Raw genomic sequence first — 19610 nt, 5'->3', positions numbered from 1 at the left:
TACCACACTGTCTTGATGATTACAGCTTTGTAATAGAGCTTGAAGTTCAGCATTGTGATGCCACCTGCTTTGGTTTTCTTTTTCAACATTCCTCTGCCTATTTGGGGTCTTACTGGTTCCATACAAATTTTAGGATTATTTGTTCTAGCTCTGTGAAAAAAGTTGATGGTATTTTGTAGAGATTGCATTGGATGCAATCTCTAGATTGCTCTAGGTTGCATAGACATTTTAAATAATATTTGTTCTTCTAATCTATGAGCATGGAACTTTTTTCCATTTCTTTGTGTCTTCCTCAATTTCTTTCACGAGTATTCCATAGTTTTCAGAGAATAGATCCTTTGCCTCTTTGGTTAGGTTTATTCCTAGGTATCATATGGTTTTGGGTGTAGTAAATGGGAACGGCTCCTTAATTTCTCTTTCTTATGTCTTATTGTTAGTGTATAGAAATACAACTGATTTCTGTGCTTTGATTTTTATATCCTGCCACTTTGCTGAATTCCTCTATGAGTTCTAGAAATTTTGGGATAGATCTTTTGGGTTTTTCACATAGAGTATCATGTCATCTGCGAAGAGTGAGAGCTTGACTTTTTTGCTAATTCAGATGCCTTTATTTCTTTTTGTTGTCTGGTTGCTGAGGCTAGGACCTCTAGTACTATGCTGAACTACAGTTGGTGAGATGGACATCCCTGTCATGTTCTTGACCTTAGGGGAAAAGCTTTTAGTTTTTCTCTATTGAGAATGATACTCATTGTGGGCTTTTTGTAGATGGCTTTTATGATATTGAGGTATGTTCCCTCTATACTTACACTTTGAAAAGTTTTAATCAAGGAAGGATACTCTATATTGTTAAATGTTTTTTATGCCTCTATTGAGAGGATCATATGGTTCTTGTCCTTTCTTTTATCAATGTAGTGTATCACATTGATTGATTTGCAGATGCTGGACCACCCTTGTGGCTCAGGAATAAATTCCACTTGGTCACAGTGAATGGAACTTTTAATGTACTATTGGATCCCATTGGCTAGTTATTGGTGAGAATCTTTGCATCCATGTTTATCAGGGATATTGGTCTGTAACTCTCCTTTTTGGTGGGCTCTTTGTCTGGTTTTGATGTCTGTCTGGTCTGTGTTATTCAAAGCCCGTGTTTCCTTCTTGACATAGATGACCTATCCATTGCAGTGAATGGGGTGTTAAAGTCCCCTCCTATTACTGTATTATTATCATTGTGTTTCCTTAATTTTATTATCAATTGTTTTGTATAATTGGCTGCTCCCTTGTTAGGGGCATAAACATTTACAATTGTTAGATCTTCTTATCTTCTTTAATAATGATATAGTATCCTTCCTTCCTTATCTCTTATTATAATCTTTGGTTTAATATCTAATTTGTCTGTTATAAGAATTGCTATCCCAACTTTCTTTTGATGTCCATTACCATCATAAATGGGTTTCCACCCCCTCAATTTCAATTGGGAGATGTGGTGGGTCTAAAATGAGTCTCTTGCAGACAGCATATCAAAGGGTCTTGCTTTTTTATCTAAACTGATAACCTGTGCCTTTTGATTGGGACATTTAGCCCATTTACATTCAGAGTAATTGAAGATATGAATTTAGTGCTATTGTATTACCTGTAAAGTCAATGTTTCTTTATATTGTCTCTGTTTCTTTCTGGTCTCTGTTACTTTTGGGTTCTTTCTTCACGTAAAAGATCCCCTTTAATACTTCTTGTAGGGCTGGTTTAGTGATCACAAACTTCTTAAGTTTCTGTTTGTCCTGTAAGCTCTTTATCTCTCCTTCCATTCTGAATGACACCCTTGCTGAATAAAGTACTCTTGGCTGCAAATTTTTCTCATTTTGCACCATAAATATATCACACCAGTCGTTCTTGGTCTGCAAAATCTCTGTGGATAGGTCTGCTCCCTATCTAACATTTCTACCCTTGTAGGTTAAGGGCCTCTTGTCCTGAGCTGCTTTAAGTATTTTCTTTTTGTCTCAGAAATTTTCAAGCTTCACTATCATATGTTAAGGTGTTGACCTCTTTTTATTGATTTTTGAGGTGTATTCCCTATGTCTCCTGTACTTAAATGCCTGTTTCTTTCCCTAGATTAGGGAAGTTCTCACCTATAATTTGCTCAAATATACCTTCTCCCTCCCTCCTTCTCTTCTTTTTCTTCTGTGATCCCAATTATTCTAATTTGTCTTGCTTTATGGTATCACTTAGTGCTCAAATTCTACTCTCATGATCCATTAGCTTTTTCTCCCTTTTTTCAGCTACTTTATTCTCCATCATTTTCCTTCTGTATCATTAACTCTCTCTTCTGCCTCATTTATCCTCTCTGACAGAGCCTCCATTTTTTATTGCATCTCATTAATAGCCTCTTTAATTTTGATTTGATTAGATTTTAGTTCTTTAATTTCTCCATAAAGGGATTCTCTAGTGTCTTCTATGCTCTTTTCAACCCCAGCTAGTATCTTTACAATCATTATTCTGAACTCTAGTTCTGACATGTTATTTATATCCATACTGAATTAGTCCCTGGCACTCAGTACTTCCTCTTGTTCTCTTTTCTGAGGCAAGTTTTTCTATCTTGTCATTCATTCACAGTTCCTGAGGCTAGGAAGTCCAAGATCAAGGTGCTGGCAGATTTGGTATCTGGTGAGGGCATACTTCCTGGCTCCTCAAATGCCTGTCTTCTCACTATGTCCTCACATGACAGAAGGTGTGTTTAACTTTTAAAAATACAGTGATTCTGGCCACTAAAAAATATGCCCTAGCAGAATTCCAGACCATATAGCTTATAACATTAATCCTCTGTTCAAAAAATGAAAGGGGAGGAAGGGAGAAGTTTTTAAAAAAATGCTTTCCTTCCTTAGCTCACAGTATGATTTATATTTCATTTGAATTCTAAATTTCTACAAAGAATATATTTTAATTCTGTAATAAGAAAAAAATTATAATGGCATGAAATTTTGACACAAGCTGCATATTTCATGAGACGTTATCTCTTGAGAGGATGTTTTTCACTCTTTGTATTTCCTTAGTCATAATTTTCACTACAGTAAATAACATGTAGTAGTAAATTCAGGCACAGTGATAGATTTTTCAATTGATACTTACAACAAAGACAAATAAATGAAATTTTATAACTAGGGAAATAGAATCAGGAAAAACAATATAAACAAAGAAGACTACCATTATAGAAAAATATCTTGGGTTTAAAATAAAGCTTAAAAGTCATTTACTTATTCTAATTTCTTACTCTCTGTGACACCCTGAAATGTAGTGACATATAGTCACTTAAGTTATGCTTGAATGTTTTCAGTAACACAGCATTCACTATTATTTATATTGGTAGAGCTTATGCTACCACTATCTATTACCAGTCATGTCGTGGGTTGTGACAAGTTTTTGGTTTACGATTTTGTCTCTTTTCCATCTCATAGTCTGATTTTGCAAATCCCTTTTCAACATGGATCTGATGAAAAGGATGTGGATGTATGATGTTCTTTCTGAAAGTTTCACATTATTTATTTTTGCTCATAAGATAAAAAAAATCCTACCCGTGACCCTATTACAGTATTTAAACTCCCATATTTTCAATGTTAGATGCTATTCTAATATTTCCTACTCATTCATTGCCGGTAATTTTCTTCTTATACAAAGAAACTATTTTCTTTTTATGTCTCCTGTGAATTCTGTTTCTACCACTCCTACTCCCCTCTCCCCAAGAGTTCAGCTTTTTACTGAACAGGTCACAGAAGAAGTGTGGTAAAAATACCAAAGCCCATGTCATCATCAGATTTCTCAGATTCTTCTTTCTTTGCTTCCACTTCCTTCTGAGCTGGGGCAGCAGTGATGGAGGGAACAGGACCTCCTGCTGGGGCAGCACCAGCTACCAAGGCAGACCCACTAGCCCCAACATTCCATATGAAGATCCTGATGTTGATATTGGCTAGCGACTTCTCAGACAAGCTCAAACAGAAAGGGTCAACATTTACACTAGGTGATTTAATGAGGGCATTCAGCTTATTTCCCCTGACCTGAATCACCTCATCATCGTGCATGGTGAAGGTCAAATAAATGCAGGTAATCTCTAAGATGGAGGCTATTGTACAGGCAGGTGCCAGGCTGGTACTGCTGGCATTTGATGCAGGTATAGGAAGAAGTAAGGGCCTCAACCCAAAGTGGCCTTAGCTTCCTTAGAAGGACCAAGAAGTACTTTAGCAGCAGTTGAGAGAAGTCTGTCTCCATTTTAAATTTGACTTTCTTAATTCTCTAGGTTATTTATTTGTTTTTGTGCCATTTAAAAAAAATTCTCTTCAATGACTTTAGTTTCAACTTTCTTTATTCTGTTATTGTGTAGCTATATCACAACACAGGACAAAAGTACTTATTATAATTTTTTTCTTTCTACAGAATTCTGAATTAGTCAAATAGCTCTTGTGTCACAAAGCTAGTTTTATTATGTTTCATCTACTCTTAAATCATAGTTGGAAGTTTCCAAATCTTATATAAATTTATATCACCTAGTGCTTAACAGAGAGCCTTCTAAATGTATGTTTTGTTTCTACATAGAGTATGCAGGGAAGCACACACTATCCATAATAATCAGAAATAGGTATATATGATAATCAGAAATTTACACCAAATCTAGCAGATTAGAACTGTTCATTTTCTTGAATTTTTAAAAAGCCTCATTACAAGCAAGACTGTCATTCCTGCTATTGTTTTTTTGATCAGCTAACTCCTGAACTAGTTAATAATTCTTCCAGAGGTGAGCTTTTTGCTGCTGCTAACTTCCTGGAACTTTTGGAAAAGTGCTGAACAAGGAAGCAAGTATTTTAGGAAAGAAAAGAATGTTAAATAAAAGATTGAGTATAAAACTATGGAAAGGATAAGGAAATTTGAGTCACAGTCATACACCAGAGTACAGGATTGATCTTCTTGCCAAACCAGTGCTCTGTACAACTTGTGCCATTATAGGTCTTTCATATATATAGGATCATTTTTGGTATAAGCCAGGAAGGATGCTGTCCTATGCTTTTTCTTATAATGGTGTATTTTCTCTTAAAAGACAAATACAAAATTACTTATTTTCATTTTTCATGGATCATCACACAAATATAGGCACTCTGTCTGGTTTTAATTAGTAATTCAGATAAAATACAAGTTGAGCCTAAAGAATCTTTTGTATTTGCTGTGTAGCTGATTTGTCATTTATAATGCAAACTCCAAAAGTTACCCATGACTACTCCTGATTGATTTTATCACAGTTTTGGAAGAATATTCATCTGCTCTAATTAAAGATTTTAGCATTCAGTCTTATTACACACAGCAAATATTTAAAACTTCAAATAACCACAAAATGTAAATTTTGGTTAGGTAAATCTCCTTCCTTTGAAATAAATCAGAGCAAATGAAAAATACATATATTGTATATATGTATATATATAAACATATATATAAAATAAATCAGAGCAAATGAAAAATATGTAAATTTGGAAAATATATGAATGAAACTGCTTGTGTAATTGACATAAAGGCAAAGTATATAGGACATCATGTAGTTTTTGAAGTCACACACATCTGATTCAAACTACAGGTCTCTCATATTCTAGATATGTGGTCTCATGCAACTTATTTAGTTTCTGCTTCATTCTCCTTTTCTCTAAAATAGGGATGATAATACCTATTTTTTTCACTATATAGATAGGAACATGAATATGACTTAGCTTACTGCCTGACATATATCATTTTATCATTATCATTAGTGTCAAATATGGTTTACCTCCAATTCAACTTCTATTGTAAGTTCTAGCCAGAGCATTTAGAGAAGTAAACAAACAAAAAAAACCCAAACTGGAAAGGAAGAAGTAAAATGATTTCTGTTCACAGATGACAAAATTTTATATATAAACCCCCTAAATATTCCATAAAAATGTTAGCTATCAAAGACATTCACAAAAACTGTAAGTTATAAAATCAACATGCAAAAATTAGCTGCATTTCTATACACTAATGATGAGAAATCTGAAGAGGAAATTAAGAAAATAATTCCATTTAAAAGAGTATTAAAAATAATAAAGTACTTAAGAAAAAATGTAATCAGGATAGAAAAGACTTACACACTGTAAACTATAAAACATTCCTGTAAAACATTAAAGGACACATAAATAAACGAAAAGACATCACACATTCATGGACTAGAAGATTTTATATTGGTAGATGACAATACTAAAAAAAAAAAAAAAAAAGACAATACTACCCAAAGCCATCTATAGATTTAATGTAATTTCTATAAAGATCTCAACAATGATTTTGCATAAACAGAAAAATCTATCTTTGAATTCATATGGACTTTCAAAATAATTTGAAAAAAAAGAATAAAGTTGGAAGAGCACACTTTTTGACTTCAGATTTTATTACAAACCTACAATAATTAAAAGTGTGGCACTAGCATGGGAATAGATACATAGAAAAATGGAATCAAATGGAGTTGAGAAGTAAATTATCACATATATGGTTAGTTATTTTTGACAAGAGCACCAAGATCATTAATAAAGAAAGGATAGTCTTTTCAATAAATAGTGCTGGGAAAACTGGACCTCCAAATGCAAAAGAATGAAATTGGACCCTTACACCAGATACCAAAATTAATTCAAAATAGATAACAGGTCTCAATGTAAGGACTAAAACTATAATTTTACAGAAAAAAGATTCGTGACAGTTGATTTGTCAATGACATGAATATAACACCAAAGTATAGGCAACAAAAGGAAAAATAAATTGGGCTTACTTGACATTTTAGACTTTTTTTCAGTAAAAGACACTATCAAAAAAGTAAAAAGGCAACCCTCAGAATGGGAGAAAATATTTGCAAAACATATATCTGCTAAGGGATTAATATCCAGAATACATAAAGAACTACTATAACTCAGCAACCACTAAAATACAATTTTTTAAAGATAATTCTTAAAATGCATAAAGGACTTGAACAGACATCTCTCCAAAGAATATATGCAAATGGCCAGTGAACATAGGAAACTATCTCAACATCACTAGCCATTAAGTAAATCAAAGTTAAAATCACAATGAGATACCACTTCCTCACATTCATTAGAATATTATTAAAAAATAAGAAAATAACAAGTGTTGGTGAGCATGTTGGAGAAATTGGAACACGTGCATTGCTTGAGGGAATATAGGATGACATGGCCACTATGTAATACAGTTTGGTGGTTTATTATAAAGCTGAACATAAAACTATTGTATGATACAGCAATTCTACTTCTCACTATATATCTAAAAGCATTATTTAGATAAATACCTGTACACCAAAGTACAGAGCAGCATTGTTCACAATAGCCAACAGATTGTTAACAACCTAAATGTCCACAACAGATGAATAAACAAAATTGGTATATACAAATAATGGAATACCATTCAGCCCTTAAAGGAATGAAATTCTGATACATGCTACACTTGGATGAGAATTGAAAACACTTTTCTAAGTGAAATAAGTCAGACACAAAAGGACAAATATTATATAATTCCATGTATGTGAAGTACCAAAAATAAGCAAATTCTTAGAAAGTAAAATATGCACCAGAGGTTGTGGGGATGGAAGAATGGGGAATTACTGTCTTATGGGTACAGATACCCTGTTTGGAATGATGTGGTGGTGACTGCTGCACAACATTGTGAATGTACTTAATACTAGTAAATTGTATACTTAAAATTGGTTAAAATGTAAATGGTATGTATATTTTATCACTATAAAGTTTTTTAAGTAAAAGAATATAAAAAGATATTATATCTTTATATATACTATATATCCATATATACACTAATCAATACAAAACTGTAGTGGATATATTCTGAGGAAAAAAATTCATATCAGATCAAGTAAAATGACCAGGGGTAAAGAGGGAAATTGCATATAATCAGAAGGTCATGTCAGCAAGAAGACACACCAATCCTAAATGTGTTTGCTTATAATACATACCAGTAGAATTTCAAACTAGATGGTGCAAAAGCTCATAGAACTGAAAGGTAAAATGAACCAACACACACTTATAGTTGGAGACTTCAAAACCCCTTTCTCAGTAACCAATACAAAGTTAGTAAGTATATACAAAAATCAATACCAATAAACATCTAATATACATTTTGAAAGCACTACCATCCAACAACAGAATACAAGTATTTTCAAATCCTGTAGATCATTTACCAAAATAGGCTGCATCTTATATCAAAACTATATCTTAAAAAAGAACTACCATATCCTAAAACATTACCAAATTAAAATCATTGAAATCATATAAATTATATTCTCTGACCACATGGATTTCAACAAGGACTCAATAACAAAAAGAAACAAAATCTCCAAACACTTGGAAATTAAACAACACACTTATAAATAGCACATGGATCAAAAGGGTGTCAAAAAGAAAATTAGAAAATATCTGGAACTGAATGAAAATGAAAAGTCCCAATAAATAAAAGTTTGTGGAACGTAAGTATTTATACTTTTATGTGGTTTTATAAGTAAAGAAGATCTCGAATGATCTGTATTTTCCACCTCAAGAACTAAAAAAAAAAAAAAAAAAAAAAAACCACACACACAAAATAACTCTAGAAAAAGGAAAATAAAAATCATGATTAATCAATAAAACTGAAAACAGAAAAAAATACAGAAGATCAATGAAACTCAAAGATAATTATTTGAAAACATCATAATATCGACAAAATATTTCTCTTCAACTCAAATACAGAAATCTTCACTAATATACTAGCAAACCTAAACTAACAACATACAGAAAAAACAGTACAACATAACCAAGTGATGTTTATGCCAGGAATGGAATACTGGAAATCAGTCTATGTAATCCACCATATTAACATAATGAAAAAAAAAAGCATATAATCCTATCAGTTGATGCAGGCAAAGAATCTGACAAAATTCAAGATCCATTCATCATAAAAACACATCACGAAGGAAGAGGAGGGCATATCCTTAATCTGATAAACAACGTCCACAAAAACCTACCTCAAATATCAATTAATGGTTGGAAACTGAATGTGTTCACCTGGTGTTGTGAATAAGGCAAGCCATCTACCTTCACCATTCCTATTCAACATTATACTATAAGCCATAACCAGAGCAATAAGGTAAAGAAGAGAACTAAAAGGCATTTCTGATCTCAGAAATAAATTTAACTGGTCCTATTCCAGATCACAGATTGTCTAAATGAAAATGACCATGGAATCTGCCAAAAAGTTACTAGAGTTAATAAATGAGTCTAAGAAGGCTATACAGCACAAGGCCAACACAAAAATATCATATCTTTACATACTAGCAATGAACAATTAGAAAATAAAATTTGAAAAATATGGTCTCACTTATAAAAGTACTTAAAATTAAAATACTTGGGTATAAATGTAACAAATTAAGTTCATACTTTCTATGCATAATTTTATAAATTACTAATGAAACAATTCCAATAAGATCTAAGTATGAATAAGGTATACCATGCCTTGGATCAAAATACTCAAAATATTTAAGATGATCTTATAATTTTCTTTCTCCATGTACCTCAACAAAGCTGCATTTTATAAAACATCTCCTTCTACCTATCTAATGGCCTCTGTCCCCTTTGCATCCTCAGATCCTTCCCTGTCCTTAGCTCATTATAAGCTTCATGTTTCTTCACTGGCTTTGGGTTTTTGTGTCTGTGTGGACTCTCCATATGTATGCTACTAAAATGTGGTTTTCTCCTGTTAATCTGTATCATGTTAATTTGATTCTCAATCCAGCTGGAAGGACCTTGAAGGGCAGAGGAAGGTCCCCTCCCTGACACTACTCTGGGCTGGGGAGCTGGAACCCAGCCTCTTTCAGGCCAGGAAGAATAGAACATCAGCTTCTGTTGGTTCACCAGCACAACCTGACACGGGAATCAAATGCTGTCTGCTTCTGTTGGGCTGAGGGATATGGTGAAAGATCAGTTTCCCACTTGGACATTCGGAAATCACAGTGGGTGGAGATGAAGTTGTTCCACTGGTGTCTGATTGGAATAGAGTGGGTATTGCAAATAGGTTTACTCTTGTTGGGCCACATCTTTGTTGGCCCTTGGCCTTAGAGGAAAGCCTTTAATTGAAGTTTGTTCCTTCCTTCCTTCCTTCCTTTCTTCCTTCCTTCCCCTCTCTCTCTTTCTTTCAGTTACTGTGCTTGTTGGCTTCAGAATGGGAGGCTTCTGCAGCATGCTTTCTAGAGATATAAGGAGATCAATGAGAAAACTGAGGAGCCTACCACTGTGTTGCTCCTCAACTGCCCAAATGGCAAAGCTGTTCACTTTCTTATTTCTACCCTTCAGTCTTCCTCACCTTGTTAGTGTATCATCCTATTTTTCAGTTGTCACAATTGATTTTTGATACAGTGATCAAGCAATCCAATGGAGCAATGCAATAAAAATTCTACCATTTTTGGGGTGCCTGGGTGGCTCAGTGGGTTGGGGCCTCTGCCTTCGGCTCAGGTCGTGATCCCAGGGTCCCGGGATTGAGCCCAGCATCACTGAGCTCTCTGCTTAGCAGGGAGCCTGCTTCTCCTTCTCTTCCTGCCTGCCTCTCTGCCTACTTGTGATCTCTGTCTGTCAAATAAATAGATGAATAAAATCTTAAAAAAAAATAAATAAAAATTCTACCATTTTCAACAAATGGGTTTTGAATATAATATATATTTAAAAACAAAGTGAACTTCAACTCCTCTGTCTCACATATTAAAAAAAAATTGAGAAAGATTACAGACCTAAAAATAAAATTGAAATTCTTTAAAACTAAAACTAAAATTAAAGTTAAAATTACATAGCTTCTTGATGAAAACATGAGAATATCTTTGTGACCTGGGGTTAGGCAAACATACCTAAAGCAGACACAGAAAGCAATAGCCATAAAAGAAAAAATCGTAAGATATAATTAAGACTTCTTATCAAAATACAACTTTAAGAAAATGAACAGGCAAATAGTCATAAAATATATATCTGACAAAAGATTTATATTCAAAATATAAATTGTATAGCATTATATTTATATTCAAAATATAGAATTGTATAGCTCAAGAATAGACAACAATCTAGTTTTAAAAACATGTAAAGGACTTGGATAGACACATTGCAAAAGATGATATGTGAATGCCCAATGTGTAGATGCAAGCATACTTAACACCATTCATTTTCAGAAATCAGATATCAAAACAATAATGAGATGCCATTTAAATCACTGGAATGCCTAAAATCAAAAAGGCTGTCAGTACCAAACTTTGGTAAAATTGGACAACTACTGAAATTCTCATACATTATTAGTGGGAGAGTCAAAAGTCAAAAGGAATATGACAGTTTGAAAGTTCCCTACAAAGTTAAAAATATGTACCTATCCCGTGATCCAATGATTTCACTGCTAGGTCTTTACTAGAGAAATAAAACATGTCAGGATGGATACTTGTACAAGAATATTCTGCCAACTTTATTCACAGTAGCAATAAAAAACTGGAAACCATGTAAATATTCATCAGCAGTAAAATAATCAAACTTTTGTATAATCAAACAATGGACAACTTCTCAATAACAAAACACACGCGCGCGCACGCACACACACACACACACCATACGAGAATCTCATAAGCATTATGCCAAAAGACGTAAGCCAAAGAAAGTAAGACTGTGTATCGTGTGATTCCATTTATATGAAACCCTAGGACAAGCAAAACAAATCAGAAAAGCAGATGCTTTTGGTGAAGATAAATCAGAAGGGAAACCACAAAAAAATTTTCTGAGGTAATGGAAATGTTCTATATTTTGACATGAGTATGAGTTACCCAGGTGTCTGCATTCCTCAAAATTCCAAGATTTGTACACTTAAGACACGGACATTTTATTGTATATAAACTTTATTTCCAAAGAAATAAATTTTGTAGTTATATTTTGAAATATAAAATTTAAAACTGCTTGGACAATGGGTTGGAAGTCCCTGTTTAAACTTCTTGAGGTAAGTTTAGGGCAAAAAGAAGGACATGCCACTAATCTTGATTGGGAAAAGTATCTCTGAATCTCATTCCTTCAAAACGTGGTCTGGGAAGAAAATGTGAATAGATTAAAAGGGATACATGCTAAGAGAAATAAGCATTTATCTCTCAGATTTGTGTGAAGATGGCCTTTCTATACTGAGCAGGATCCCCTAGTCTGACAAATGTATTGTCAATGAGATCCAAGTGCTGTGAAAGCTTGGAAGAGAAGCATTGCCTGGATGTGGAGGGTGGTCTAAAAGAAAAAAAAAAAAAAAAGACTGAGGAACACTGGCCCATTTCCTCCAGAGCCACTCCCAAATATACTTCACATGTTCATTTTCATTTGGACATAGAAAAGCCAAATGCTGCTCACGGTCTATATAAAAATTCTCTCTTTATTACACTGAATAACAATGAAAAACCAAAAGGACTTTTACTTAGGCTGCAACTTCTTCATTAGATAAAAGAATTTCCTACATCTAAAAGCTATTGAACACTTCTCTGTGATAATAAAAAATTCATTGGCATCTCCGTTGTCTCAAATAGGGTAATTATTTAGCTGTGATACTACCTCATGTTTTGGGATGGGTGAGATAATCTCCTGAAGGACATTTTAGCACTGAAATTCTCAGGCATTGTTTTTTATGTTTTCAGTGGTCATGAATATTTGTTGTGATACCCAGAATTTCATCTTCTCCCCAATATACAATTCAGCAGAGTGTTGTTTTTGTTTTGCTTTGTACTTTGAAACATAAATGCAAAGATTCATTGTCAGAGTGTCACTTAAGAACAAATAGCCCCCTATGAAGGCCATGGCGTAATATTTCAAGGACTAGTCGATTCTGTGACATTACTTTTAGTCATTCCGGTTGTACACATTTCCCTCTAGTCCAAATCAAAAACTAAAACTTGAGTAAATACTTGAAATAACACGAAAATGTGGTATATTGAGTATTTTTTTTAAGATTTTATTTATTTATTTGACAGAGAGAGATCACAAGTAGGCAGAGAGGCAGGCAGAGAGAGAGAGGGGAGGAAGCAGGCTCCCTGCTGAGCAGAGAGCCCGATGCGGGACTCGATCCCAGGACCCTGAGATCATGACCTGAGCCGAAGGCAGCGGCTTAACCCACTGAGCCACCCGGGCGCCCACATTGAGCATTTTTATCCTCTAAATGTACTACTACTGAATTTTACCCTCCAAATATGCTACTAGAAAGTTGAAGACAAGTGTGGGCTGTCCCTGAAGGTTTTTTGTTAAGTTTTGCATTTTTTTGTTCTTACAAAATTAGCACTTGAGCTAATTAATGATAATAATACTGCATTCGATGATATTGAAGTTCAACTTTCTATCATATTCCCATTAAAAGTGACAGTTCTAGTCAATTCTTTGTTTTTATGAAATGCATTCTCATAAAGATGAACTTAACTGGAATCATAACACTGCTAATAATCATAATGGAAACTGCCATAGCCTCTTATAATTGTTACATTATAGCTAACATGCCGAATCACAATCATTTGATAGATCATGAGTAATAAAAAATAGATGGTAGATATAGCTATTATTATTATTATTTTGCTTTTGGGAGAATATATTTTTCAATAGAAAAAGTTTATTAGAATTTGAGCTTGCAGTGGCAATGTACTATTCTATGGGCTGAAAATGCTATCATCTCAAGGACCTTCAGAAATATAAATTCTAGAACATTCTTAAATATAATATTTTACTTTTTAAATATATGAAAGCAAACTTTTTATGACAGAGTAGTGTTGCTTAGAAGGATCTAGATTACAGCAGCAGATTTCATGTCAAGCTTTTCATCTGGCCCACAGCCCAAGACTTTGCTTCAGAAAGTGCTAGAGGGAGTGAGAGGAAGTTGTGAAAACCAGGCTTCACTCAGTCCTAAAACTGACATTCCCTTCACCTGCCAGAGCTTCAGTTTCTCCCTGGGGTGAGTCTTGTTTTCAGGATGAATAAAGGCACAGTGTTTCTTGTCAGTAATAGAAGAACACTGTTTACAGGATTTCTTCCACTTCTTATTTATTTTGTTTTGAATGCCAGAAGATGAGTTAAGTTGTGTTTTTTAGGTTTTAGGCATGAAAGTAGCTACTGGAGGAAACTACTAGCATAAGGTTTCTTTCCTATGCAGCAAATCCAGAATTCTACTAATCTATATTTAAACCAGTGATATAATAATCAACTGGTGATAATTCTTTAAACAATTGCAAGCAGTTAGATTTTTTCAAGTTGTAATGCATGTAAATTTATAATAATTATGGCACTAATGCAAGGTAAATACAGTGGAAATAAAATAACATAATAAACTATATTTATAATCACAACTAGAATGAGAATGATGGAATGTAAAACCCAAATTCACTCTTGGAGCTATCTTTTCCTTTGGAAAACAGAACTCTGAGCTCTCACCCAAAGAGTAAACTCACCTGATGTGAGGTGCTTTTAGTTAGATCTAACTGCATGTCAACTACGAAAGAGGGTGTCTGGAAAAAAAAAAAAAATTTAAAAAGAGGAAAAACCTCTCTCAGAGCTTATCTTTCACATTGTTCTTCTGAAGAGGCCTGGAAAATAGTCCAAACTTTCTCCTTTGAGACAAAAACAAGGCTTATTCTGTTTGGGGAAATAACATATGGTCTTAACATGATTTTCAACTCAATTCAACACTTACTGAGCACTGTTCTCTTTCAGGCACAAGGCCAAAATCTGGGTCCCAAATATGAATATGGTGTAATTCTGGGCTTAAAAAATTCAGTCAACTATGGTAGACAAAACCTTTACCACTAACTATAAAGTGGTGACCATGTTTGAAAAAAGCAAAAATGCATATTTATGCTATCCCAAATGACTTCATCAGCCATCATTCTTTTAAAGACCTTTTCCTTTTTTATACTGCTTTTTATGTTAATGAAGGATTTATGAAGCTGTGTTAGGGAAAAAAAAGTTAAAGGCATACCTATATGAAGCTAGCAACATCTACTTTCCTAATAACAAATCTAGGTAATTTTAGTTCCTGATCAATTATGCAAAAGGACATTGATAGGAAACAGTATGAAGCATAGATGCGAATAATATAAAGTAACTCCAGGAGATGGAAACGGAGCAGATTGTTCAGACTTCAAACGGAGCTGCAGCAAAGATGGCTCTGGTCTCTTGCCATTTCCTTTAGAGCCGGAAAAAGCATGATGATCTTAAGTATTGGAAGAATAAATTGCTTGTATACAGATTTCTCCTTATCATCCTCAGAATGGAGGAAAGGAAAACGATCGCCAACTGAAAACAGGCTTTTGAATCTCAGACTTCCCGTTATCTTTTATCTATCTGATCTTGTCATGTGTGACTTTCACTAACCTCCCAAGCCCTTGATTCAAGCAGTTTTTCTGGACTCTCATTCTGAAATCTGATATAACCTTTCCGTTCCGTTTTTAAAATAAATGGACTTATCAGGAGTCTTCTTAAATTAAGCATACTGAGAAGCGAATTCTACACAAAAGACATTCTGGATTTCTGAATGGGCAGAAAGGAAAATGTCATTCGAAATAATTAAAAGCAAAATTTCCCACAGCAAACCTATCTTGTCGATCAGAGTATCAAGATGCCTTCTGCTGGGTTTTGTTTCAACCGTGACTTGACGCAGACATTCATTCCCTTTGAGGACTCAGGGTTGCTGATCAAGTTAGGAGCTTAAAATGTATAAACATTCTGACAGAAGATAAAAGTCACTGTCCACATTATCCAGATGATGGCCTCCAAAGTCAATCTTATTTGGAAACAGAATTTTTGCTGAAGCAATCAGGTAAGACGAGGTTACACTGGATTAGATTGGACCCTAAATCCAAGTGTTCTCCTACTATCGGGAGAGGACCCAGAGATTTACACAGAAGGAGAGTGCCATGTGAAGACTGAGGCAGAGATTAGAGGGATACCTCTACAAGCCAGAACAAATGCTGAGGCTTACCGACAACCATCAGAAGACGCCTGGAACAGATTCTCCCTCAGAGCCTTGAGAAGAAACCAATCCTACTGACACCTTAATTTTAGACTTCTAGCCTCCAGAGCTTTGAGAGAGTAAATTCTGTTGTTCTATGACACCCTGTTGGCAGTCTTTTGTTACAACAGCCCTATAAAACTAATTCAGTTCCCAATTATTTTTATAACCCAAATCCCCTAAGTCTCATTAACATCTCAGTAGGTGAAGTGTCACACATGTAATTGGGACTTACTCACACTTTCTGAAGCAATATACCCTTTGAAAATATTTTTCCCTTCTCAAAATCAAAACCCTATAGTTCTGGATTTCTTCAGGGAGTTTTTATCAGGTATGCACAAATAAGTCTGTTCCTAGTAGGTCTTTCTTTCCATGGCTCCTGTGGATATCACCCTCTGCCTCATACTGTCATTGACAAACTGAACCACAAGATTCCAGATCCTCAGGGGGTCTCTGACACAGGAGGGAGGTAAGCATTTAAAAACCCCCTGTGTTACACTGAAATAAAAAAGATCCTAAAATATTAAAGTTTAGTAAAACAACATTTTAAAATTTTAATTATGCTTTTCTATATCTCTAGAATCTAGGCAAGAGGCTATGAAGAAAATGAGGAAGTTCAATTAATACCCTTTACACTGAACCTATCACCGCCTGCCCATCAGTTACGGAACTGAACCTAGGTCAGCACATCATTATTCTCTTGCGATAAGTAAGCTCCCTTAGATTTTCAGTCTCCAGCAAATGGACCTGGGTCAGTGCACCTGCCAACACAAGCCTGTCCAAATTCTAAAGGTGGATGAAGAAAATGAAATCCCCACCTCAGGTTTGGGTGATTCTAGAGCAAATTTAACTTTTCCTTTCCTCAACGGCAAATGTTTTCCAGAACTCTCTATTGTTTTCAAGTTTTCTCCTGTCATGAGCTTTTGTAGAAATTCTTATATAATATTGTCGCAGATTTTGTACCTGCCTTTACCTCCCTCCTAAAAAATAAAAAGCTGAGTAAACAGGGAAAAAATCAGGGCTTCTCTTTAAAAAAAAAGAAAAAAGAAAAAAGTACCAGCTATTATTATAAAATCAAGTATCACCCCAGCTACAAGCCCAGGTGCTGACACATCAGAGACTCCTCACTAAATTCGACTCCTGAAACCAATATTAGACTATATGTTAACTAAATAGAATTTAAATAAAAACTTGAAACAAACAAACAAACAAAAAAAGACAGCCATTCTTCTTGAGTTCTTCTTCTAGGATTTTCTGGAAGTCCATCAAAATCTATAGCTGTCTGATCTCTCATTTGTCCTAAATTAAAGAAGTAAAATCTTTGTACTTCTTAAAAGTCAGGATAAGCACATACAGAAGGTCCTCTCTGCATGACACATGATTTATAATATGAGATGTTTATTGGATGAATGAATTAATCAATGAATAAATGAATGAATGCATCAATTAATCAATCAATCAATCAGATCACAGTCTGCACACAGTGATTCCTTCTTTCATTGTAGAAAAAGAAGCACCCAATTTCTAGTAAGTTCCTGCCTCATTTTGTAGGTAGAAACTACCTCTTTTCATAGACTTGCTTTAGTTAATTAAACTAGTTTCAGGTAAAGAATAAAGACAACTGTGCCAAGTGGGGCTCTGGTTAACAAAATTAGCCATAAGGCTAAGAGAAGTTGGTAAGAGCAATGTATTTTCCTGTTTTATCCTGTATGTAATTTATTATACCTACTAAGTTGCATCAGTGGTTTCTATTTGCTAATACAAAATACTGAAATAAGAGGTCAGACTATACAATCTTGTGCCTCTATGAGTTGAAGAATGTGATGAGTATGAACTAAGAGTATTTTAAAGTAACTTTTGAATAAGAAAGATAAAGATCTAAGATGCCAATTCCTCTGACTCTAACTACCTAGATTTTTCTTATTTTATATAGTGTGAGAAAGTCAGAGTCATGGAAGTCTTTACTTACCCCCTAATTAAACCTGTAGGTAGATCTGGGTCTGGCCAGTCTTATTAGGCTATCAACTGAAAGTTAAAGTGTGTGCTCATTAAAAGAGTTAAAATTCAAAGCAAAAATCTTCACTTTAAATTCATAGTCTGTGCACCTGTTATGATACCAAATAGTTGCGATGGATATAGGTAGTGAAATTAAGTTGAAATGTACATTTAACCCAAGAGTTTAATGTAATGACACATCATTAAAAACTGTTTTTAACAATGAAGCAGTACTTCAACTAAGTGCTTTATTTTCATATAAAAGCCTGAAACTTTGGTCAGCTTTTTAAATAAAAATGACCAAAAGAAAAAAAACAAATTTTTTTCTTGATGACCAACCTTCTCATTTGCATGTTGGTGTTTTGTATTCCCTTTGCAGAAATAAGATCAAGATTATGGGAATTTCATAGTCATCAGGACTCTTTTGTAGTCTGTTATTACCAAGCAGCCATAATGTCCCCTTTCACCTGTTATAATGAACACATTACTCCAATGAGATATTTATGCTAAGGGATAGATGAAATGAAATGACTTCAATTTCAGGTCCTTCATGGGGTCAAGGAAGTCAATTGTATAAATGGAAATACTCTTCAGAGTAGAAGGTCAGGTTGCTCAAAGATCATATCATTTAGTGTAATTGATGTAAAATATCCCTTGTTTTAAGAGACCATGGTCAGAAATAGGGACTAACTGAGCAGAAAGATTTCACATACAGGGAATTTGGATCTTTGGAGTCTGGTCCAAACTGTTGTTTTAGGAGAGCAGGAAGGCCGAAGAAGAGGTGGTGAAGATACCCTTCTACCATGTCATCAGGTGCTTAAAAGTCCATAATACAGCTATTCAAATTAGCACCACAGTACTTTCTTCTCAGGTGAGAATTGGGTTCCTGGAACATTTTTGTAGGAAACTCAGACTTCATGGTTAAGAAACTTAAAACCTTATTTTATAAGTATGATTGAAATAAGCCAAAGTCATCATGGCAGTTTTAAAACAGTCCCAAATTCATTGAGAGGTGGGGTCCATCTATGTCCTCTCCCCTTAGTTTGGGAGAATTTGTGACTATAGGGAAATTATGGTAAGTGACTTCTGAAGCTAGGTCACAAAAGGAAAGGGAGCTATTGCCTTGCTCACTGGGGTGTGCTTATACAAGAGCCTTGAGGGGGTCATGCTATGAGGAAGAACTAATAGCCCACATGCAGAAATCCTAGGGACAAGCCCTGAGATCACACAAGTGAGGCCTAGCAGGCCTCCAGCCACTGAGGATTCCTGACCCACAAAACCATCACTCTATTAAGCTATAAAGTCTTCAGTTATTTTTTCATGCAGTAACAGAGAATCAGAACAAAATTTGGTGTCTCAAAGAAGACTGTATCTGTAACAGAAACCTAAACTAGATTCCAGTTGTGGAATGAATACATCACAGGGAAGAAAAGTATAGCCTAGAAATATAGTCAGTGGTATTGTAATAGTGTTGTATGGTGACAGATGGTAGCTACACCTGTGGTGAGCAGAGCATAACACGTAGATCAGTTGCATCACTGTGTTGTGCACCT

The 19610-nt window shown here is 34.6% G+C and overlaps 1 protein-coding gene across 1 annotated transcript; it reads right to left on the bottom strand.

Annotated features, from left to right (window-relative positions):
- Positions 1-3752: 3752 nt before the first annotated feature.
- LOC131999440 (large ribosomal subunit protein P1-like) lies at positions 3753-18862 on the bottom strand. The gene is made up of 2 exons (XM_059372149.1): positions 18771-18862; positions 3753-4137 (listed from the first exon to the last, which is right to left on the bottom strand). Exons 1-2 carry the CDS (start codon positions 18860-18862, stop codon positions 3753-3755), a joined length of 477 nt encoding a protein of 158 aa, XP_059228132.1.
- Between the last annotated feature and the right edge of the window lie 748 nt (positions 18863-19610).

The sequence above is a fragment of the Mustela nigripes genome, chromosome 13, assembly GCF_022355385.1.
Source record: "Mustela nigripes isolate SB6536 chromosome 13, MUSNIG.SB6536, whole genome shotgun sequence".
NCBI lineage: Eukaryota > Metazoa > Chordata > Mammalia > Carnivora > Mustelidae > Mustela > Mustela nigripes.
The sequence above is the reverse complement of the archived record's forward strand: the minus strand, read 5'-3'. Positions and strand labels throughout refer to the sequence as shown.

Bases quoted from the DNA above. Each gene is read 5' to 3' on its own strand.
- LOC131999440 (XM_059372149.1), bottom strand. From the start codon at position 18,862: ATGGTAGAAGGGTATCTTCACCACCTCTTCTTCGGCCTTCCTGCTCTC. The intron at 4,138-18,770 runs GTATGTGAAATC...ATCAAATGCCAG, and splicing joins TCCAAAGATCCAAATTCCCT to CAGTACCAGCCTGGCACCTG.